This window comes from Tursiops truncatus, chromosome 20 (genome assembly GCF_011762595.2).
Source record: "Tursiops truncatus isolate mTurTru1 chromosome 20, mTurTru1.mat.Y, whole genome shotgun sequence".
Taxonomy (NCBI): Eukaryota; Metazoa; Chordata; class Mammalia; order Artiodactyla; family Delphinidae; genus Tursiops; species Tursiops truncatus.
Window position 1 is genome coordinate 56,009,758 of NC_047053.1, and position 24,584 is coordinate 56,034,341.

At 41.6% G+C, this 24,584-nt stretch overlaps 1 protein-coding gene and 1 long non-coding RNA gene across 4 annotated transcripts in view; one reads left to right on the forward strand and one right to left on the reverse strand.

Moving 5' to 3' along the window:
* Positions 1 to 24,584, reverse strand: part of MAP2K6 (mitogen-activated protein kinase kinase 6) — a 135,838-nt gene that overhangs the window by 32,920 nt on the left and 78,334 nt on the right. For all 3 annotated transcript variants that reach the window (XM_033847291.2, XM_033847290.2, XM_033847289.2), the window contains exons 2-5: positions 12,719 to 12,785; positions 2,321 to 2,369; positions 1,629 to 1,742; positions 157 to 276 (exon numbers count right to left, since the gene is read on the reverse strand). In XM_033847291.2, the coding sequence (XP_033703182.1) occupies positions 157 to 276; positions 1,629 to 1,742; positions 2,321 to 2,369; positions 12,719 to 12,785 (350 nt within the window). The remainder of the gene's footprint in view (positions 1 to 156; positions 277 to 1,628; positions 1,743 to 2,320; positions 2,370 to 12,718; positions 12,786 to 24,584) is intronic.
* Positions 1 to 24,584, forward strand: part of LOC141277399 (uncharacterized) — a 56,650-nt gene that overhangs the window by 10,746 nt on the left and 21,320 nt on the right. The gene's annotated exons all lie outside the window — the stretch shown is intronic.

The following is a 24,584-nucleotide window of genomic DNA, read 5'->3' on the forward strand; positions in this document are numbered from 1 at the left end:
AGCCAACTTTGCACCAACATTTCACGAGCATGAAACTCTACAGAAGACACGTCAAACAAGAAAGAGCACTGTGACTGTGTACGGCATTTATGTGATCAAGGAAACTTCTTGTTAAGCTATCGCTCTCCTTGGAGTTTGAAGGGAAGGATCACCTACCTCACGGAAGAGTGCGCCATAAAAGGTGACCGTAAAAGGACAGTCCACGGTCCTCATGGAAATATCCAAATCCATCAGTAACCTTTTCTGCTCCTGGCTATTTACTGTGGCCCGGATCCGCTGAATGGGAATGCATGAAAAATGTATGGTTACTGCTCCGAGGATGAGTCTGGTAATAAGGCAGAGGGACCTTGAAGCGTCCCATCCTGAGAATAGTACTAAAATCCACAGCACAACTTCCAGAAACAGCCCTTCAGGTATCTACCCTGAGGATTAGCTGTTTGTAACGAATGAAAAGGAAGGAAGACTGTTATTCATTTGATTTCCCGAATAATCCCCAGTAAGGAGCAAACTGATAATATATTTTGGAGAGTGTGCAAATGTTTGGGAATGCATTTCCAAGTTATAAAAACAGTCTGATTTATTATGTGGCTTTAGTGCAAAGAGGTCAGAGTATTAATTGATTTCGGGCTGATTTGGGGTCCTATAAAAAAAAAGCCAAAAGCCCCTCTTTGTGAACAAGTAAGAATATTTGGACTGAACAGCAACTGTAAGAGAATTGATTCAGGAAAGGAGAGAGGAGGAATCAAACCGAAATGGAGAAACTGTTCATTCCTACCCCAGGGCTTCTGAGAGAAGAGACACTTGTCACACCAGCAAATGTAGCCTTATAGAAACACGATTATGTCATTAAATGACAAGACGATATAATATCATGAGGCTTTCACATTTTTTGCCTATGTAGCAAAGAGCCTGCAGAAGAAGAAACTGAAAAATCTACAAGGTAAGGGAAAGATATCTCCATTCTCCAAAAAAAGAGGCATCCCAGTCATCTGACCACCCACATTCCTAACAGTTCATCTAGAATTAATACGTTGGTCATTCTCCAAGGTCCTTCCAACATCTACTCAAGAAATTTGCAATGATTCTAAATTTCTTTTTATAGCTCGAAAGCTATGCAAATTTGCTCAAGATGATTTTACCCTCCTTTTTCCCACAAACGGAGACAATTTCCTCCCCCAGTTCGGGCTTCCTGATTTTCAGGGACAATTCTTTAAAAGCAACAGAATAAGGGTTAAAAAGACACTTGAGAGACACAAAACCCAAATGCCATATGTGAGCTCTTGTTTGGATTCTGATTTGAAAAACCAGCAGGAGAAAAAGCAGCAACAACTATTAGATGACGTTGAAGAGCTATTATTGATTCTTTGACGTGTGATGATGATGCGGTGGTTGCACAAAAAATTAAAAGGAGGTGTCGGATTTATCAGCTAAAAAAACCTAGTTGATGTAGCTCATGCCAAGGAAGCATATGTCACATATTTGGAGGGGAATATTGTTCCCTATGAGTAAGCTTTTCTGTTGCACCCCACGGAGGATTGTTTTGCTTATATGAAGAGAGCTGGTTTGTGCTTGAGATGGACAAACACATAAATCAGGGATGGAAAACGTTTGGGGAAGGGGAACTCTACCTTCACCGCCATGATCTGCTCGCTGGGCACATGCCGCATCTTCTCCACCACCCCGTACGCCCCCCGGCCCAGCTCCACTATAGGCTCCAGGTCATCCGCCTTCACCTCAAAGTTCTGCAGGAGAGAAAAGCAAGAATACAATAGGAAAAAGGGAAATAAACTGGACACAGGCTACCTTGTCCTCTCTCTAGTTTCTCCCAGCGTTCTAGGGGCTCTTTCTAGTCCAGAACTTTCTGGTCTAGAAGCTTTTCCAAGCAGCTACTGAAAGCAAGAAGTGCATGGGAGATGGGTAGACCCTACTGCACCTGCTCGTCACGGGCAGTACAGACATCCAGCTCCGACTGAGCCTCCACATCGCTCGGTGAAGGCGAACTCTGCACCGGGGTTCTTTAGCCCTGCCCCTCGTTTGTTGGCTGATGGCAGCTAGATCTAGGCCTGGACTTCGACGAATCTACCCCAAAGAGCACCATCTACTCGCTTCAAATACCTTCCCTCAGGACCACAACAGCCCGATTTCAGTTCGACATTTAAAACAGCAAGAGCTCCACAGACCACTTCCGTTTACATTCAGACTTTATTGACCCATCGCCCCTGACAGCATGTTACAGGAAATACAGTTTTTTCGTTGGCCAGTTGGAAAGCATCCATGTAAAATGGTCACGATATTAACTGGCAGACATGATTTTTCTCACCTGATTTCCAATAGAAATGCAAGCTTTGGAGTCTAAATCTCGAGGTGGCCTAAGAAAGAGAAGGGGAGGAAAAAAAACATGAGACATTTAGCCAAATATGACCTTCCCAAATCAGATGTGACTGGAGAGATCTTTCCTTAGGAATAAGGTGAAAGCTCATGGGTAAAATAAAGCAGCATAAAGGGGTTGATAGTGTGGGATTTGGAATAAAATACATTTGCATTTAAATCACTTAATCTCTGAACTTCCATTTCTTTTTAAAATTTATTTTAATTTATTTATTTTTGGCTGCGTTGGGTCTTTGTTGCTCTGTGCGGGCTTTCTCTAGTTGAGGTGAGCGGGAACGACTCTCCCTCGCGGTGCACGGGCTTCTCATTACGGTGGCTCCTCTTGTTGCAGAGCGTGGGCTCTAGGCACGTGGGCTCAGTAGTTGTGGCTCGCAGGCTCTAGAGCGCGTGGGCTTCAGTAGTTGTGGCTTGCGGGCTCAGCAGTTGTGGCTCGTGGGCTCTAGAGCACAGGCTCAGTAGTTGTGCTCGGGCTTAGTTGCTCCGCGGCATGTGGGATCTTCCTGGACCAGGGCTCGAACCCATGTCCCCTGCACTGGCAGGCGGATTCTTAACCACTGTGCCACCAGGGAAGCCCCCGTTTCTTCTTTAATACAAAGATATTAGTACACTACCTCGTGGAGTAGGAGTGGGTATTAAATGAGATATTCTAAGTAACATGCTTAGCAGAATCCCTGGCATACAGTAAATATTCAATAACTATGAGTCATATATATATAGTGATGTGGATAATTACACTACTCTAGTAAGCCCCTGTATAAGTAATTATATTCTTACAAGGAAGTAAAAGTACCAGACTCTTCTTTCATCCGAGAGCATCCATGTACCCAGTTATCCCACCACTTTTTCCACAACTGTTTTAACAAAAAGAAACAATAATATGGTTCTTTTAACTCACAGAATTCATAGGTCACAGGAATTCCAAATCTATCTAACCCTGCCTTTAAGATGGAACAAAGGTCCAGACAGGTAAAGTGACTTGCCCAAGGTCACGACTAACCCAGGCCTCCTGATTTTCAGGTCAGAATCCTTTCTGTTCTACCAGGCTGGCATACCCAGTTGTGATAGTTCTTCTATACATAGTGTACTCACTACCCAGGGGTCATCTCAGCAGCTGAGGTTCGCTGCTTTTATGTCTCCATTAGAGAAAACAGAGTCTTCTCATGTGTACTTATTTCCCCTACTTCACTGCTACCTTGACTGATAACAGTCCATGTACGAGAAAGAGATTTGGCTTTGGCTGTGCATAACATACAACAAACAAAACACACATAACAAACACAACATAACAAACTTGTTAATACGATCAAACGAATAAAGCGATAGGAGGCTAAAGACAAAAAGAATCCCACTGTTGCCTGAACAAAGGGCGACCAAAAAGGGTGGAAATGCAGGTGTCCCCAAGGGGACGTTCCAGGTCAGAATTATACAGAAAAATACAAGGGACGAAGAGAGGAAGAGAGAAAAAAATCCTTGGCCAATGACAATTTTCCCCATCCCTAATATATTATAATTCTACCCCTCCTGCTGAAAGTGACTAAATAAAACAATAAGTAAAATGTAGGAACATAAGCACAGATACACACGTGAATCTAAGGTTTTCATGGCAAGCCTTCCCTCACCTTAAAAATCTCTTTGAAACATATAGAAAACGTAAAATAAAGTTTTTCTATAGTAACTTAAAACCAGGACTGAGAGGGAGGGATAAAGAGGAAAACACACACACGCACGCGCGCGCACACACACACACACACACACACACGGCAGTGATGTTTTCATATATCTTGTGTTTCTGAACAGGGGATTTTTCTTCAGAAACACTTTCCGAGGAATAAATTTCTGAAAACCTGATTTCTCACTCTTAAAACCTCCAAAGCTCATTTTCTTTAGTTGTCACAATTTGTAGTAATTGCAATGGAACTTTGATATAAAGACAAATATTATTTGAAACATGTGACTAATCTAAACAGTAAAAAATCCTTTGCAATTGTTCGGACCCTTCCTTTTAAAAAGAATGAAGTAACAGAAAAGGTCACTAGTTATTTGGGGCTACGTCCACGTGCTTGCCGTCCAGCGCGAGTGCTGGGTGAGACCTCCTGCAGGTCTGACATTCCAGTATTCATACCAGGGCTCTGCAAATTACAGTCCATGACCCAGCTGTGGGTGAATTCTACACATTTAAAGGGTTGGAAAAAACAAACGACAAAGCATCTTCGGCAGAGGCCATGGTGGCCTGGGTAGCCCCAAATATCTACTATCTGGTCTTTTGCACAAAAAGTTTGCTGACTCCAGCTTTATTCTAACATTGCATGACAACTTCACCTCACAGGAGGGTTTCACGCCATTTTCCAGAAACAGAAAAATGAAACCCAGAAAAATTCAGTGATATGCTGAACAGACAGTCCTCAACAGAGCTGAAAATAAAACTCATGTCCCCCAAGTCTCGGCCTTGACCTAAGGAGAAGGGGGTAGAGGCTGAAAACTGGGCTAAGTGCTTTACCCGCTTCTCCTATCATTAAAACACACACACACACACACACACACACACATACACACACACACACACACACACACACCCCTACCTAAAAGTGTCATTGTTCCCATATTCCAGATCAAAACCTGTTTGGTGTCACCTTGAGCTAACTTGCTCCCAAGCGGTGAAGCTATGATTCAATCCAAGTCTGACTGAATCAGAGAAAACTTCCCCCACACCCAGGCCTCCTCTAATGAAAATGACCACCCACCCGCCATGAGGCCTACAGGCTCAGCGAGTCTGCCAAAAGCATCAAATGATGGACTGAAATGGACAGCTTGTATTGGGTTAGTTGACACTGTATCCTGTCCAGGGCTGGGCATATCCATTTGCCTGGGGCACCAAGTCTGTGCAGGAGGTTTAAACTGTGTGTGGACATTCTCTGTTGCTTATTCACTATTTCAGTGTTCTGGGGAAAGAACCAAACTTATTATGAAACTCCTAACCCTGGAAGGCCAAAGGTATTCCAAAGGTCACCTGCTATTACTTTTTTATATAAACAACCAGCTCCGGTTTATTAAAATATTTATTTATAATTCTACATGAGTAATGAGGTTACTGTTTACTATTATAATTATTATTCACCTATAATAATGTTTATTAATAACAATGTGTACTTATTACCTAATGATAATATTTATTAAGCATCTACGTGGGCCAGAGACCATGTGAGACCCTTTACATCAAATATCTTCTTTAATTTTCACAACTCTTAGAGGTGTTGGCTCTATTTTAATGTGAAGAATTGACATTGAAACAGACTAAATAATTTAAGAGATATCATCAAGGAGATGGTGACACTGGAACACAGAGCGACACCACGAAGTCTTCTCAGCTGCAGAAGTAAAAGATCCCGCCTCTGATGGATAGCCACGGGCTATCTGGCTGTAGTCACGAGCAGTGTAACGTGTGGCTAAGAGCGCATGCCTGAGGTCAGAGAACCCTCAGTTCGTATGCCACCTCTTCCACTTATTAAGTGAAATAATAATGATAATAACAACACCACTTAGAGCGACATTCATTGAGAAATTGCATTTGAAAATGCACTAAACTTGACCCTGAATATGGACTGTGACATCTGATCCCCATAGCAACTCCATCAGTGTTTGTTCCCGTTTTTCACAAGGGGGAACTAAGGCTTAGAAGGGTTAGGTAACTCGCCTAAGATATCCAGCTGGGGAAGTTCAGATATCAGATGGGAAGCCAGGCATTCCAGCACCAGAACCTGGGCTCCTGGAGCTCAACTGCTTTGAGCAGGGCCCCTGACCCTTGTATAGGTCTGTCTTCTCACTTATGAAGTGAGAGGAATAACAACTGCCTCTGAGTTTCTTGTGAGGATTAAGTGAAAGAATACTGACTAGCATGGAATCGATTTAGAATCAGTTGCTGCCAATCAAGTGAGGGAACAGCCCAGAAACCTGAGTCAAAGACACATTGGCATCAGTGACTCAAAGAAAAAACTCAAGTGAAGAGACCACACACGCAGCCCTAAAAAGAATGGGGCTCTGTCCCGGTCTATTTATTTGTGTGTAGTTCAGCAGAAGGCGGCAGGGTCTATATAAATGGCAAGAGTTACCAAGCCAACCTCACAAAATTGCCAAGAAAAACTCAAAATGAGGAAGCTTCTTCTTTAGGAGTACATATTTCAGCCTCAGTATTAAAATAATAATAACAACAACAACAGCAATAATCCTGTCCATGAGCTAACATGGGACAGTCTACAGCCATGAAGGGACCTTGGCTTTACAGGATGAAACAGAAAAGTACATTCAAGGCTTATTCTACCACATGAGGGAAAGACAACAAAGAAACTACTTTTACCTTTGCATAGGTTTTTATTCACTTCTTTATACCAAGCAAGGATTTATGGTGGTTTTCAAAAATTCATTAAAAAAACCCAGAAAATTAATATAAATTAGAAGGTGAAGACTAGCAAATTTTAAAGGGAAGGAATAAAAGACAGCTGGAAAGTGGATATGAAAATATATCCCGAAGGAAATGATAAAGAGCAGAAAAATATCAATACACCATTCAAATGGCTACAACAAAAAATAGTGGCGTCACCAAATCTTGGACAGGTTGTAGAGAAACTGAATCACTTATACATTGCCAGTGAGAATGCAAAATAATATAGCCACTCTGGAAAACAGTTGGGCAATCTCTTAAAAACTAAACACGCACTGCCACCGGCAATTCCACTAATGGGTATTTTCCTCCCAGAGAACTAAATGTTTATGTTCACACAAAAACCTGTACATGATTGTTCATAGACTTACTTACAACAGCCAAAAACTAGAATCAGCCGAGATGTCTTCAATAGGTGAGTGGTTAAGCTCTGCTGTCTGCACGCACACTTACAAATGTACACGCATAACTCAGCAAGATATACTACTCAGCGATTAAAAGGAGCAAAGTATGTATACAGCATGGATCAATCTTCGGGAAATTATGCTGAAGTGGCGAAAGCCAATCCCAAAAGGTTACACACTATAATCCCACTTATATAATAATATTTTTTAATGAGAAAAATTAATAGACAACAGATTAGTGGTTGCCAGGAGTGAGAAACAGTATTGGGAGAGGTGAGGAGGGAAGGCAGTCATGATTATAAAAGGGCAACATTAGGGATCCTATTGGTTTCAGAACCAGTTTCTTGACTGTAGTGGTGAATGCATGAACCTACACAGGTGACAAAAATGGTACAGAAATTTAACATCACATGTACTAGTGAATATAAGTAAAACTGGAAAACCTGAATAAGATGGGTACATTGTATCACTGTCAATATCAATTGAGCTTATAATACTATAGTTTCACAAAATGTTACCATTGGGCAGAGAATATAAAGTTTCTCTATATTGTTTCTTACAACTGGATGTGACTGTACAATTATCTCAATAACGTTGTCAATTTGAAAAGTCAAAGAAAAAAATCAGAAATCAATAAAATTGAAAGGAGGAAAATAAAGAAAACAAAGTTGGCTCTTTTAAAAATTCAATAAAAATTGATAAACCTCTAGCAAGACCAACACAGATAAAAAGAAAGAAGACACAAATTATCAATATCAGCAAAAAAAGAGGGGGATATCTCAGTATATCCTGCAGTCATTAAAAGAATAATCAGGAAATACTATGAGCAACTTTACTTTCATAAATTCAACAACTTAGAAGAAATTCCTTGAAAACTGCAAACTGCCAAAACTTAGCCACAATGAAATAGATTATCTGAGTTGCCCTATAACTATTAAAAAAAATGAATTGGTAATTTAAAAGCTCCAAAAAAAGGAATATATAAGCCTACTTTTTTTCCCTGGGGGAATTTTTTTTTTTTTTTTTTTTTGCGGTACGCGGGCCTCTCACTGCTGCGGCCTCTCCCGTTGAAGAGCACAGGCTCCGACCGGGGCATGAACCCGCGGCCCCTGCATCAGCAGGCAGACTCTCAACCATTGCGCCACCAGGGAAGTCCCGAATCATTATTTTGTACACCTGAAACTAATATTATATGTCAGTTATAGCTCAAAAACATTTTTTTAAGAATTACCGCTTATCTTATACAATGTCTACCAGAAAACAGAAGGTACTCTTACCAACTCATTTTATAGGGTCAGTATTACCTTAAATACCAAAACCAGAACATAATAGCTCACACACACACACACACATTACAGGTCAACATCTCTCATGAATTTAAGACACAAAAATCTTCACATTTTAGGAGATTAAGTCCAACAATGTATAAAAAAAGTAGTATATCCCAACCACGTGGGATTTTTGGGGGGTATGCAAGGCTAGTTCGATATTTTAAAAATCCGTCAGTGTAATCCATATCAAAGGGACAAAGAAGAAAACTCCAAGATGACATCAATTGATGCACAAAAAAAACACTCAACAAAATTCAACACACATTCATGATAAAAATGTTGAGTACACTTCGACCAGAGAGGAATTTTTTCAACCTCATAAACAACATCTATGAGGACTTAACATCATGCTTAATGGTGAAAGATTGAATGCTTTCCCTCTAAGATGGGAGACAAAGCAAGGTAGCCTGCTCTCACCAATCTTATTTAACATAGTACTAAATATCCTTGCCACTAAAATAAGCTAAGAAAATAAAGGTTAAAAAAAAAAACAGGAAAGGAAGAAATAAAACTGTCTTTTTTGCAGAAGGTATGGCTATCTACACAGAAAACTCTAAGTAATCTACTAAAAAAGCTCCTGGAACTAATAATTGAGTTTTAGTAAGGTCACAGGGTATGCAGTCAACTCAAAAACCAATTGCATTTCTAAATAGTGACAATAAACAAATGCAAATCAAAAGTGGAATACAATTTTTATTGCTTCAAAAAAAGGAAACACTTAGGTATAAATCCTCACAAAGCCTGATGGAGAGAATCTGTGTGATGAAAACTATAAAATACTGTTGGACGAAATCAAAGAAAATCTAAATGCTTGGAGAAATTTACCACATTCATGGACTGGAAGACTGAGTGCAGTAAAGATGTCAATGCTCGCTCAACTGATCTATAGGTTAAACGCAATTCCTACCAAAAATCCCAGCAAGTTTATTTGTAGACATAGACAAGCTTATTCTAAAACTAACATGAAAAGAGGAAAGCCCTAGAGTAACCAAAATAGTTTTGAAAAAGAAAAACAAAGTGCAAGGAATCACTTTTCCCAATGTGAAGGCTTACTATGTAGCCGCAGGAATCAAGACAGTATGACAGACTGGCAGAGCAACAGACTCAGAGACCAGTGGAGCAGAATGGAGAACCCAGAAACAGATCCACACAAATATGCCCAATTAATATCTGACGAAGGCGCAAAAGCAATTCAGTGGAGGAGGGATAGCCTTTTCAGCAGATGGCGCTGGAGCAACGAGAAATCCATTGGCAAAAAAAAATAAAGCCCAACCTAAACCTCACATCTTGTACAAAAATTAAACTCGAAATGTAACATAGCCTTAAATCTAAAATGTAAAACTAAAACACTTCTAGAAAAAACATAGGAGAAAATCTGTAGGACCCAGGACTAGGCAAAGGGTTCTTAAACTTGTCACCAAAAACATAACACATAAGAGGAAAAACTGATAGGTTGGACTTCATCAAAATAGAAAGACGAGGGCTTCCCTGGTGGCACAGTGGTTAAGAATCGGCCTGCCAATGCAGGGGACACAGGTTCGAGCCCTGGTTCGGGAGGATCCCACGTGCCGTGGAGCAACTAGGCCTGTGCACCGCAACTACTGAGCCTGCGCTCTAGAGCCCGTGAGCCACAACTACTGAGCCCGTGTGACACAGCTACTGAGACCGCGCGCCTAGAGCCCGTGCTCCACAACAAGAGAAGCCACCGCAATGAGAAGCCCGCGCACCGCAACGAAGAGTAGCCCCCGCTCGACGCAACTAGAGAAAGCCCGCGCACAGCAACGAAGACCCAGAGCAGCCAAAAATAAATAAATAAATAATTTTTTTTAAAAAATAGACGAAAAGACCCATTACAGACTGGGAGACAATGTTCTTGAATCACATACCTGACAAACTCTGTGCATCTAGGATATATGAAGAACTCTCAAAACTCAACATAAAAAAAAAAAATCTGATTACATAATAGGCAGAGAAGTGCACAGACATTTCACCAAAGAAGATATAGGGATGGGAAATAAATGCCAAAAGTATTGAACAGCCATTAGAGAAATGAAAATTAAAACTGCAGTGATATCTCACATCTACCAGAATAGCTAAAATGAAAAGCAGTGATGACGCTGACAGGGATGCAGAGAAAGTGGGTCATTCATACATTTTTGGTAAGAATGTACATGGGTAAAATCACCCTGGAAAATACTTGGCAGTTCTTTCAAAACTAAAACTGGACTTACCGTATGACCCAGTAATTACACTACTGGACATATATCCCAGAGAAACAGAGGCTTGTTTCTATGCAAGAACTTACACAGGAATGTTCACAGCAGATGTATTCATAACACCTCAACTGGAAACTACTTGTACCTCCTTCAAAGGCTAAGGGGTTTAACAAACTGTGGTATATCCATACCATGGAATGGCAGTCAGCAACAACAGAGAATAAACTATGGATACGTGCGATACCTTGAATGAACCTCAAGGAAGTGATGCTGGATGAAAAAGGCCAGTCTCAGAACGGAGACGCATGATTCCATGTGCACCACAATCAAGAAGTAATGAAATGGAAAAGGAGAACAGATCAGTGGTGGCCAGGGATTAGGGACGGCAGGGGTGGGGGCAGAGGTGGGGAGTAAAAGGAGAGGGTCTTGTAGTGCCATGCACTCGGGTATCTTGATTGCGGTAGTCGTTATGCAAGGCTGCACGTGTGACACAACTGCACAGAGCAACACACACACACACACACACACACACACACACACGAGGGCTTGTATTGCTGGTGCAATGTGAACACGTTCTGCGGTTTGCACCAACACCACTTTCTTGGTTTTGATGTGATACTAGGTTTGTGTAAGATGTTAACATTGTGGGGGACACAGATGGGGGAAGGGTACAGGGGACTTTGTACATTTCTCTGCCACCTCCTGTGAATCTACAATTACTTCAAAATAAAGTTTTAAAAGTGTACCACCGAAGTCCCGTATAGGGAAGCCACATGTTTGAGCCTAAGCTCACGAGAAGAAACCAATCAGAGAGGAAAAGTTATTAATTACATAGTTCATAGGTCCAAGGGAAGAAAAATAACCAGAGGGACCGAAAAAAAGAAAAAAAAAAGAAAGAAAGAAACCCCAGTCTTGGTAGTAGATATGGAAAGAATTCCTCCTGCAGATCCTCATGGAAGGAGCGCTCTCACTTGAATTTGGCTCCACAGTCCAGGGCGCTGAAGAACAGCCCTCCCCTCTGCTCCGTCCCTAGAGGTTCTTCAGTGGAAAGTGTGTTTACATGGTTGCATAAGATGCAATGACCAAAGTCTTACAGAACATGATCATTTTTATTAGCACATTCCAACACCAGGGGTGCACTGTCTGATAGGGAATGATCATGGTTAAGGTCGGAAACCTCTACAAAGGGAGGTGCTTTTTTATAGATGAGCAGAAGCCTGAAACATTTAAGTTTCCTCTCATTGTACTTGCTGTGCTTTTATGGTACCTCTGCTGTAATTGTTTTTCTTGGAATTTCCATTCCTCCCATGCAGATGCTTTGATAGGTGGTCATACCCCCAGCTAGGCAGGAAATACCCTCCCCACCCAACAGAAAGACAAAGAGACGAGGTGGAGGCTCCAGGAGAGGGTGCCCTGCTTCACCAGGACCCGAGCTCCCTTAGGGATTTGGGCCAAAGGCTCAGCTAACAAAGGAGTGGTCCTTCGTCTCATGCTTGCCTTCTGTTTATATGAGCAGGATTTAGGTGGCAGGATGCTGAGTTCTCACCAAATACCATCTTTCTACCTCAAACCAAATTTTATAGTAGTGGCTCTCTCAGGGGTTTGCTTGTTTGCTCAGATCTATATAGAAAAGGCAGAAAGTCCATGTCCAGTGACCTTTTTGGATTTACATAGGACCCCATCTGCTGAACGCATTTGTAGAATTTTTAACCAACTAGCAATGAGTTCAAAGCTACCCATTCCATATCGACTGACCGACTATGATTTTTTTTTTTCGGGTCTCAGAACAGTAAGTACTTGGCTTCCTCCTTTAAAGGGCTCTCCTTTCTAACAACTATCTCCATAGTTAAGGTATTGCTCACCAGTCCAAAAATGAACTCCCATTCCCTGGAAATCTGTAAAGTGCAAGCATTTGGATTAAGGCGATGATCCTGCCAGACTTACGTGGAACTGGTCTGAGGTTGTTCAAATGCTTCTTTTGGGATTTTAAGGCCAGGGTTTCTCTTCTTGCCTGTTGGGAAAGATGGAAGAATAAAGTTAAGGTCTGAATCACAGCATGAGAGCAGGGACAGAGACTGCAGCAGAGAAAAAGGACAGAACTGGGAACGCAGGTCTCATTTCCACATTCAGAACTCCACTTCCTACCAGGACGGCCGTGAATGACACGCACCAGTCACCAGGCTGAGCAGAGCCTCCCAAGTGCAGACTGAGATCACGGATGCGGTTTTTCACCAGTGCAGGGTGCAGTGTCAGTATAAGGCTGCCAATCCTCTTTACCCAGGAAGACCTGCCCTTTTTTCCCTGCTGGGAGTTCGGCATTCCAACTTCTTCTTCATTTTCTTGTACACAACAATGGTAATGGTAGACGGTGTTAGTTACAGGATTTTTTCCTTTATAATGTCAGTCAGATGTACCCACACTTCTCTTAGTATACCAGAGTTTTCTAAATTGATCTTTGATTAGCTGACAGAGTTAACCATGGAGGTAGAATAAAACATACTTTCCCACTGTTCTCCCCTTCCTCTTCTCAACCACCTGCCGTAAGTTAAAACACCTAAGCGAAGGGTAGGGTAATACTTATTTACTTTTTCCCCATTCCAAAAAGGATTATGATAAGAGATGGGCCCATGCAACGAGGCTGTCACTTCTTTGGGGGCAAGATGGGAACATAATGTGTTTGTTCATCATCCCCGGGCTGAAACCACAAGAGAGCTTCGCTCAAATACTTTTGTTGATGGTTTAAAAGAACAGACTGAAAAATGACGGCTCAGGAAGCGATAAAGAGAATCCAGTCTTGTAAAGGCTCGGGATTTTCCTCATCTAAGGACATCCTGTATCTCTTCATGCTTAGCAGGAAACGCCAGAGCAGAGCTGGATACAACACCCGTGGGCTTACATTCTTTCTCACCTCTTCTCCACGTTGCAGGGAGCACTACAGAGCTGACACACACCCTGCTTAAGGCTCTGAGTAGAGATCTGCAGCTGCATAGAAACTGCAGAAGTCATATTCTGTAGCCTCTTGCAGGAAAATGACATCCAAAGACTTCAGTGACTGCTCACCAGCAGAGAGCCAGCAATGACCCAGTCAGAATCAGAATCCAGGCCTCCAAACACTCAGGTGGGAACTCTTTCCTCTGTGCCACAATGGATGAAGTTTAGAGGTGACGAGAGAGAATGAGGTAGGGGAGTACGGGGTTATGAGTTTTTAAAAACCAGATTACAGGGGCTTCCCTGGTGGCGCAGTGGTTGAGAGTCCGCCTGCCGATGCAGGGGACACGGGTTCATGCCCCAGTCCGGGAAGATCCCACTATGCCGCGCAGCGGCTGGGCCCGTGAGCCATGGCCGCTGGGCCTGCACGTCCGGAGCCTGTGCTCCGCAACGGGAGAGGCCACAGCAGTGAGAGGCCCGCGTACCGCAAAAAACAAAACAAAACAAAAAAACCAGATTACATCCAGTTCCTTCACTCACCAAGAGACCTCCAGGGTCACTTTTCATCTGACTCTTGATATCCTCAACTATAAAACGGTGTAGTAACATCAATGCCTACCATATCGGACTGATGTGAGAACCATGGGATAACACATATGAAAGAGCAATGAAATTATAATCATTTTAAAAAAACAAGCTGCACAGTCTCATAAAAGAAAATGAGTCATTTAAGAAACTCAGGAACAGGGACTTCCTGGTAGTCCAGTGGGTAAAGCTCCGCGCTCCCAATGCAGGGGGCCCGGGTTCCAGCCCTGGTCGGGGAACTAGATCCCGCATGCATGGCACAACGAAGATCCCACGTGCCGCAACTAAGACCCAGCACAGCCCAAATAAATAAATAAACATTTAGAAACTCAGGAACAGAATTGGTATATTATCATAGTCCAGTGTAATGTATAATTGTGATCTTTCTCTCTATGCCTTCAAAATCCAGAAATCTAGATCAATTCTGCCAAGTTGCACAAAGCCAGGAAGCAACATGCTTGGCAGTAACCAACACAGAGAAAGCCTTTCAGACCCACCTTCACTGAGTGACGTTAAGTCAGAAAGAGAAAAACAAATACTGTATATTAATGCATATATGTGGAATCTAGAAAAATGGTACAGATGAACCAGTTTGCAGGGCAGAGATAGAGACACATGTAGAGAACAAACATATGGACACCAAGGGGGGAAAGTGGTGGATGGGTGGGATGAATTGGGAGATAGGGATTGACATGGATACACTGATGTGTATAAAATAGATAACTAATAAGAACCTGCTGTATAAAAAAATAAAATTCAAAAAGAAAAAGAACCACCTTCATCGTAACAGGTCTTCTCAGTTCTCTCCTCATTTGGACTTACCTATGCGTTTTACAAAAATTCAAAACTCACCATTTCCCTTCCTATTCCTGGAGCTCAGATGGCCATTGAGCACATGTCACTGAGTTAGTTATTGACAATACACAGAGCTGTACTATGCTGGATCTGATTGTGAGAATCCAAGTAGATAAATGGCCTAATTCCAACAATTCCCATCCATGGGCCTCAGGCAATACATAGGGAAGGCTATTTTAAATGAGATACTCTAAGGAAGAATGAACGAGTTTGACTTGTCTAAACATCATGCAGATTCTAACACAGGTGACAGAGAATTCAGGTAATCCGGACAAATACAACCCTGTAGTTCTCCCAGATAAAACGAAGCAAAATGAAACTAAAATATATTTTTCCTGCAAAAAAGCCTCCCCAGATGCCATTTACGCAAGCCGCAAGCAAACGTTACTCTTAAGTTCCTGCATCTCTCTTCTTCATTTCTAACTCAGCTCTTACAAGATGGATGTCAAGAGAAATACCTATTTATGGAGGAAAACACCTTTGAAAAACTTTAATATAGCAGTGAATTATTACACCATAGGAATTAATTATTCGTAGTTCATTAATAGCAATCGACTATTAAGCTATAACTAACAAATCATCAAAACATCTATATGAAGAAATAGCAAAAGAAAGAGAGAAAACTTTTGGCACGGAGACTAAAGAAAGAAATGACCCAAAGAACAATAAAGTCTTCTAGGTGTAGGAAAAGAAGACCCCTGGTTCTCCTCTGACAAAAAAAAAAAAACAAGAAACAGAGTTCCAGCAGACACAAAACCTAGTTGAATCACCATTAGAAAACACCCTGCCTTCATTTTTTAACAGTAAATAAAACAAAAATCACAAAGGCACGCACCAACATTCCATAATTCACTTACTTGACCATCACTGGAAGAACAGCCCCGTAAAAGACCAGCAGAGGTACCTCTAATAAGGGTTTCAGGGCTGCTGCGAGAGCGAGCAGAAGAAAACCCCAGAGAAGGCTGCTTTACTCGGAAGACGGCGCTTCAGCCGAGCAAAACGGAGCTGCACAGACTCCACCCCTCCTGCAGTGCCGATCACCCCAAACCTCTGCAAGTTTATCGTTCCCAGGGAAACTCCCACTTCAGGAAGGGAGAGTCGAAGTGGGTCTGTTTGAACACCAAGGTGTGACATTAAGCATTAACCAGACTTGGAGGAGTAAATCTATAAAGTAATTCTGGATAGCACAGCGTTCTCCAGCTTTTCTGTAAATGCCTCTTTCATTTCTTAAAGAAAGGAAAACAATATGTGATCAGTTTCCAGCTGTGTTTATTTCAAAGCAATCTGTTCCCCTTGGCAAGGCTGCCAACACCTGACTGTTAACATTTAACACTGTGTTAAAAAAAAATTAAGGAGAGGCAGCAAAGTGAATAATAAAACTAAGTGGCCAACTATGATAAGTGGCGTTTTTGCTTGACATTCAAAAGCAAAAATGAAAAATACGTCAGAAAATAGGCTCTATGTTATGTCACATGCTAGTAACAAGCCTTCTCAGAAGGAGAGAATTCTGTATACGTCTGCAGATCTCAACCAGCTGTGCCCTCTTATTGGCACAATCTGCAAAGGGTAAAAACCTCCTTGGCCTGATGGAGCATATGTGGTACCATATTACATCAGCCTGTGTCACACCCATGCCTGTTTTCTCCAAAAATATTGTAGTCCCACTGCACACATGTATTGGCAAAATTCATCTTAAACCAAAGCCTTTCCCCAATGGCACTGGGGAAAAAAAGAAAAAAAACCTTGCCAGCAGTTAGAAAATATTTACCAAGCCACAGAAATGTTCACCAGCTCTGACCGTACCGAAAATGATGGGGTACACAAGACATCTTGCTGGGCACCGCTCAGAGAAGCTAAGCACAAAGGGCTTCTCTCATGTGCCTTATTACATAAAACAGAAGATCGCGCTCCAGCGCCAACCCAAACAGCAAGAGAAACCAGAGGGGTGGAATCCGGAGGCTCTCCTGACACCTAAATGTTTGTCAGCCTGGCCAAGGGTCCAGGAACATGATTATGAGGGTTTACGATTATTGACACAGCTTTACAAAGGGATGACTTTGCTCCCGGCTCCAAATTTATTTTAAAAATCTGTTTCCCAACGTGAATGGGATTTCCAGCCAAGTAACTGGCAACCTGAAGACCCTGGCTGCCCTTGCCTTCATACTTGTATCTAGGCTTCAGTTCCATGGGTAGCTGGCACTAAAGGTGGCAGAGAAGTGTCATTAAATGTTATTAAGTCACAATGGTCAGATGTAAGGCAGCTCACAGAGCAGGGCAGAGTGAAGGGAGAACAGAGAGAGAGCTGGCTTAACAACAGTGACCCGGAAGTGGACACAGAAAATTCCCCCAAACCACTGGATCTCACCCACCACTGAGACTTCCACCAGGATGCCAGATTTCTTTGGAATTACATAAAATTTAGAGAAGGAAAGCTGCAAAGTTCATTTGAAAACGTGCAGTCATTTTTATTTCAAGGCGGCAGATGAATCTCCTGAAACGACAGCTTTACCTCCGTGTCCCTGGGCTCAGGGGCTCCAGCCCTCCTGTGGACAGGAGCTCAACCTTCTAATTTCAGCCCGTTTATCACACGCCCCACAGAACCTTCCCAGACCTCCCCAGACATACTTAAGGAGCACAGGCCACACCCACCAGCTTCCACAGGCCGGCATCTCAAACACAATACGAATTCAATGCAACTTCACTCAACTCCCAGTATTTTAAACTGTCCACTCTACCTAAGATAGATCTCCACGACCGTCTTCCACTTATATTCCTCATACCTTGTCTCACAATCTCGAATCACTTCTGCATTTACGTGTTCGTTTTTGAATCTACTTATTACTTATTTATTATCTGTCTCACCCAGAAACGTTCAGCTACAGCAGCAATTTTGCCCAGGGCTTGTACACCGTCAGTATTTGTTGACGGAACAGTTGTTGTTCTTTTCTCAGCTGTTTTGAATTTTGGTATTGAGGTCTTCAAAAATAATTTTAAATAGTGTAGTCTGTAAAAATATTGAATCACTATGTTGTACATCTGAAGTTAATATAATATTGTATATCAACCATAATTTTTTTTTAAAAAAAAGCACAGAATGGAGTAGAAATAGTTCAACCCTGAGCATACGTAAGAGCTCGTTTTAAGTCCCCGCCGTGCCACTTAACACTGGGACCCTGAGGATGATTCTGAAACTCAGTTTCCACAGCGACAAGCTGGAGACGAGACTCTGGCTGCTGAGAGATTTAGTTGGCATAACCTACGGGAAGGAGTCCAGCACACAGCAGGTACCCACCGGATAGCAGTTTCTTTTCTCCCTTCCACGTTTGTGCTTACATTTTTAAAATAGGAACGAAACAGAATGTCCCCTCTGTGGGCAGGTTATTTCTTCAAATGCCATCTCTGTTCTCCCCCTCCTGTGTTATTTATGTGAAAATGACATTTTCAAACATCTCATCGATCGTGAACCGTATTCTCTTGGTTCCCACTGACTATGGGAATTGTTTAAGCTCTATAGGATCAGGATCTCTGAGAGCAAACCCTCAGAATCCATATTTTTTATAAAGGACTTCAGTTTTTGAGAGCAGTTTTAGGTTCACAGCAAAACTGAAGGGAAGGTACAGAGATTCGCATATACCTTCCTGTTCCCATACATGCAGAGCCTCTCGCGTTAGCGGCATCCCGCCAGAGTGGTGCATTTGTTACAAATGACGCACCTGTATTGACACATCATCACCCACTCGCTCTTGGTGTTGTACATCCTAGGGGTTTGGATAAATGTACACTATGCATCTATCATTACAGTGTCATACAAAGCAGTTTCACTGTCCTAAAAATCCTGTTCTCCCCCTATTCATCCCTCCTTCCCCCCAACCCCTGGCAACCACTGATCTGTTTACTGTATCTATAGTTTTGCCTTTTCCAGAACATTATATAGTTAGAATCATACTGTGTGTGTGTGTGTGTGTGTGTATAGCCTTTCTGATTGGCTTATTTCACTTAGTGATATGCATTTAAGCTTCTTCCATATCTTCTCATGACTTAATAGTTCATTTCTTTATAGCACTGAATAATATTCCATTGTCTGGATATACCACAGTTCATTAATCCATTCACCTACTGAAGTGCATCTTGGTTGCTTCCAAGTTTTGGCAATTATGAATAACGCTGCTTATAAACATCCGTGCGCAGGTTTTTATACGAATGTAAGGAGTGTCACTGCTGTATTGAAAGAGCTAGAGAATAAGACAAACCAATTCCTGTAACATCAGAGAGCATGTGTGATGTGCAGTAAAAGTATCGCACCATGAATACACAGGACGTTCAAAGAGGGAGAGAGAAAATCAGGCAAGGGAAATGAGAAAATACAGTCTCACAGAGGAAGTAGTATTTTACGTGGTCCTTTGATAAATGGTAGGATTTGAGGGTACGTGATGGCTCATTATACTATTATGTCTTCTTTTTATATATATTCAATGTTTCCATAATAAGACATGAAAAGGCAACAGTAGGATTCCAAGGAGGAGGAAGAGGAGGAGCTCACGGTGTGGCGAGAAGGACATTGTGGCGTCTCAAAGGCTGTGACACGGAAAGACTGAAAGATTGTAACTAACAATTTTTAATTTTCAGATTTAGGAAGAGAAGTCATCTATTTTTTAGTAGAGGAGTATCATGCCATGTTGTGTTTTAAAAACAAATGATGTAACAAGATTAATCTACTATCTGCAGGGTGTTTTGAAACTGTGGTACACGTGCACACACATAACACCTGCATACACGCTCACAGGCCCACATACACACACCTTGGTGGCTTAAGCTGTTGGGTCTTTGCTCATATTTTCCCTGAAGCGTTATCATCTTTCTCCCCTGGTCAGTTGCAACACACTCAGCTCAAGTGTGTTCTCCTCCAGGAAACCTTCCATAAAAAACATGCAATAAATGTCCCTTATCTGTGTGGCCACAGGACTCTACACGTTATCTTCCGTCTTCCTTCTTACACTGATTGATTGAACCCACCTGCTCACCCGTCTCTTCCACTAGAAGGCGAGCTCTTCAGAGCCGGACCCCATGCCTTACCCAGGTGCAGAGTAAGCACTAGACCCAAAAAATGAGAGGCAGAGACCACAGCAACTTGGCTAATAAATTTAAGTTGCTTAAACTTCACAGAGGCAAAATCTATAGGCTCTGGTAATTTCCTGGATAAGAAGTATAGAAGACCAGAAGCTAAGCTGTAGCAGTAACAGTGGTAGCAATCTGGCTTTTCCCCACCTAGATAAAATTAAGTAAAAAAGGAAAGTCAGGCCAGTTGGGGTGGGAGGTGGGAGAAGGCAGATAATGAGCTCCAGCCCTGAGATGTGCTAGGGATAAGCTGAAGGAACACCTGGCAGATTTCAGGCAGGCACATGGAGCTTCAGAGAGGGATGGCGGGGGGTGGGGGGGGATATGAAAATCTGTGAGTGACAAACAGAGAAGTAGAAAGTTGAATGAGACAGGCAGAGAAACAAGAACGGGAAGCAGCCTATGTAAGAATATTTTGAGAGAATGAGATGTAAATGAAGAATCAGCGAAGGACACCAAGAATCTCTGGAGGTTCCAAGGAGAAACACCAGCGAGTGCAGAGCAGCACTATCCACTATTCAGAAAAGGTCCTATTTTCAAAGGATGAGAGCACTCCGAGTTTTCTTACAGCTTCCCGGAACTGAAGTTCTTTTTCCAGACCCGGTCGAGCTGAAGTATATGCTTAGTCACGTTAACCATTTGGTGCTGACTTTGTGCTTTTGAAAGAACCTAAAATCAAAGCACAGCCAAGGCCCTCCCGTTGTGGTCTGGGGCCCAGTGAAAGCAGGGGGTGTGCGTGAGGGTGAGGCGGGGAGGGCCCCCCGTCTGTACTCATCTCCTTCCTCGTTTACATGCGGCTTCATTCATGAGTCTTATCAAAAGGAAACGCAGTCACAGGGTGTTAAAAATACCGCTTTACAATAAAAATATGGCAGCAGTGGCAAAGAAATTGAGGGATGTGGCTCACCTTTTCAAAATGCATGCTCCATTCTGGTTAGGTTTAAAAATTGCACTTATATTTTAGAGAAAAATATTGAAATGTCTCCAAGTGGAATAATATGATTCTAGGATATGCTTCAAAATAATATGGGAGTGGGGTGGGGTGGAGATAGAGGTGAAATAAGCTAGTAATTGTCAAAGCTGAGTGATGGACACACGGTGCTCACTATATGTCTGTCTTTGAGTATGTTTGAAAATGTCCAAAATGTAATGATTTTCTTGAATAGCTACTGAATCACAGAAAATTCTCTTTTAATAGTTAAAAAAGAGGGATAGTAAGAAGACTGCATTTTTCTCTTGGGAGAAGTGGATTCTTTTTTCCCTTTGGTCTAAGATCACAATATTTTAAAATTTTTTATTGGAGTAGAGTTGATTTACAATGTGTTAGTTTCAGGTGTACAGCAAAATGAATCAGTTATACATAGACATATATCCACTCTTTTTTTTTAGATTCTTTTCCCATATGGGCCATTATAGAGTATCGAATAGAGTTTAAGATCACAATTTTAATAGCACTGAGATCACCTCCCTTTAGCCAAGGAAAACTACAGGGTCATAATATTCATTCAACCAGCTGCTTGAAGACTAAGAAGTGCAGAGAAATACAGAGGAAAGTTCTTGATCTATATGTCTTCTAAGAGTGCTACCAGTACAGTCCATCCTGCTTCTCCCCCAGATTTACCTAATTTCTTTTAGTGAGCTGCATTCTACCATGATGTCATTGACCCATGTTGAGGTCACCTTAAAAAGGGAACTCTGGGGCTTCCCTGGTGCCACAGTGGTTGTGAGTCTGCCTACCAATGCAGGGGACACGGGTTCGAGCCCTGGTCTGGGAAGATCCCACATGCCACGGAGCAACTAGGCCCGTGAGCCACAACTACTGAGCCTGCACGTCTGGAGCCTGTGCTCCGCAACAAGAGAGGCCACAATAGCGAGAAGCCCACGCACCGCAATGAAGAGTGGCCCCCGCTTACCGCAACTAGAGAAAGCTCTCGTACAGAATCGAAGACCCAACACAGCCAAAAATAAATTAATTAATTTTTTAAAAAAGGGGACTCTGAAATTCATCTCTGTAAGGTTGTTTTTGATTACCTTATATAATGTCTTCTTTTTCAAAAAATTTTATTTTTTATTGGTCTACAGTTGATTTACAATGTTGTGTTAGTTTCAGGGGTACAGCAGTTACTCCTGATTCAGTTACACATATACGTATAGCTATTCCTTTTCAAATTCTCTTCCCATTTAGGTTATTAAAGAATATTGAATAGAGTTCCCTGTGCTCTACAGTAGGTCCTTGTTGGTTATATATTTTATATACAGCAGTGTGTACATGTCAATCCCAATCTCCCAATTTATCCCTCCCCCCCCACCTTTCCCCCTTTGAATAACCATAATGTCTTCTTTATAAAGACTCTTGGGGTAAAAATATGTGTTACCAATAACAGGAAGAGGTGGTTTCTCCTGTATAATCTCTGCCTATGGATGATGTGAATGTTCCGCTAACGTGTTTCCTTCCTTGGGTTGATGGCTGAAAGGCTTAAGGCCAAACCTGGACTCATATTCATACTCATTTCTGACTCAGTGTTTTTTGTGGCTCTGTTTCTGTCTTACCCACCCTTTTAATAATATTTTATTGTGGAACATTTTATATACATGGGAAAGTAAACAAAACAGTTATAATCAACCTCTGTGTACCTATTCCCCAGCTTCAAAAAATACCGACTTAAGACCAATTTTGGTTCATCTACACCCCACCCACATTCCCAGACATCAAATCATTCCATCCATAACTATTTTATCAAGTATCTCTAAAGGAAATTGACTATTAAAAATAACCATCATACCATTATCACATGGAAACAAATAAGTAATTTCTTAATATCTACTCAGTGTTCAAAATTCTAATTGTCTTGTGAAGAGGAGTTGGGAGAGGGGTAAGATAGGAGAAGGGGATGAAAAGGTACAAACCATAGGTATAAAATAAATAAGATACAAGAATGTAATTAATGTATAGGACAGGAAATCTAACCAATATTTTGTAATAACTTCAAATGGAGTATAATCTATAAAAATATCAAATCACTATGTACACACTTGAAACTAACAGAACATTGTAAATCCACTATACTCCAGTAAATAAATAATTCTAATTGCCTCCTTATAAATAAGTAAGATAAATAATTATCTTGTTTATAAATATTCTAAATACTCTTAAATTATGCTGTGTTTGAATCAGGATCAAAATTAGGTCCTTGCTATATAAAAAGCAAAGGGGACTTTCCTGGCAGTCCCGTGGTTAAGACTTCACCTTCCAGTGCAGGGGGTGCTGGTTTGATCCCTGGTTGGGGAGCTAAGATCTCACATGCCTCGCAGCCCAAAACCAAAAAACCAAAACATAAAACAGAGGCAGTATTGTAACAAATTCAATAAACACTTAAAACAAAATGGTCCACATCAATTAAAAAAAAAAAAGCAAAAAAAACAAATTAAATGAACAAACCAAACCAAACCAAACATGTAGATACAGAGAACAGAGCAGTGGTTACCAGAAAGGAAGAGGAGAGTAAAATGGGTAAAGGGGGATCCACCCTATGCTGATGGATGGAAACTAAATTTTGGTGGTGAGCAGACTGCGGTGCACACGGAAGTCAAAATACAATGTTTTAAGATTAGGTGATAGAAGTTCTTAGGTCCCTGTCAATCTATAAGCTCTCCCTCCATTTCTTGTTGTCCACCCCTCCCCACCCAATGCGATTACTTTGCTGAAGAAATCTGATCATTTGCCCTATACAGTTCCCCACTAATTCTGAGGGCGCGCCTTGTGGGCTTGTGTGCCCCTTTGTTAGCTAGAGTGCGATCAGACGGAAACTCGACTGCTCCGTTTGGCACAGCGGCATCACAGGTGGCCTCACCTGCTTTTAACTAAATTGCTGAATTCTTTGCATCCTAGTAAACGCTCCTAAACTCTTAATGGAAAAAGGAAGAAATAAATAAATAAATGAATAACCCCTCAACAACACTGGGTAGTCAACAAACTTCTTAATCTTTGTCAATTTGATAAGTAAACAAAGGTACCTCATTGTTTTTAATCACCCTTTAAAAATGTGTAATGAAGTTGAATATTTTTAACATGTCTACTGACATCTGTAGTTATGTTTCTGTGAACTCCTTGTTCAAGCCATTTGCTCATTTTTATGTTAGGTTATTATTGTTGTTTTATTTGTAAGAGAAGACATTGCCCCTTCTGTAGTTTGAATCACAAAACACACACACATGTGAGTGTGTCTGCCCACTTGGGTTGGGTTTTTCTCCCCTTTTTGATTGTACAGAATTAAAAATTTTTACATTACTTCATGGCCTTTGCACTTTTACAAGGCAGGAACATTCT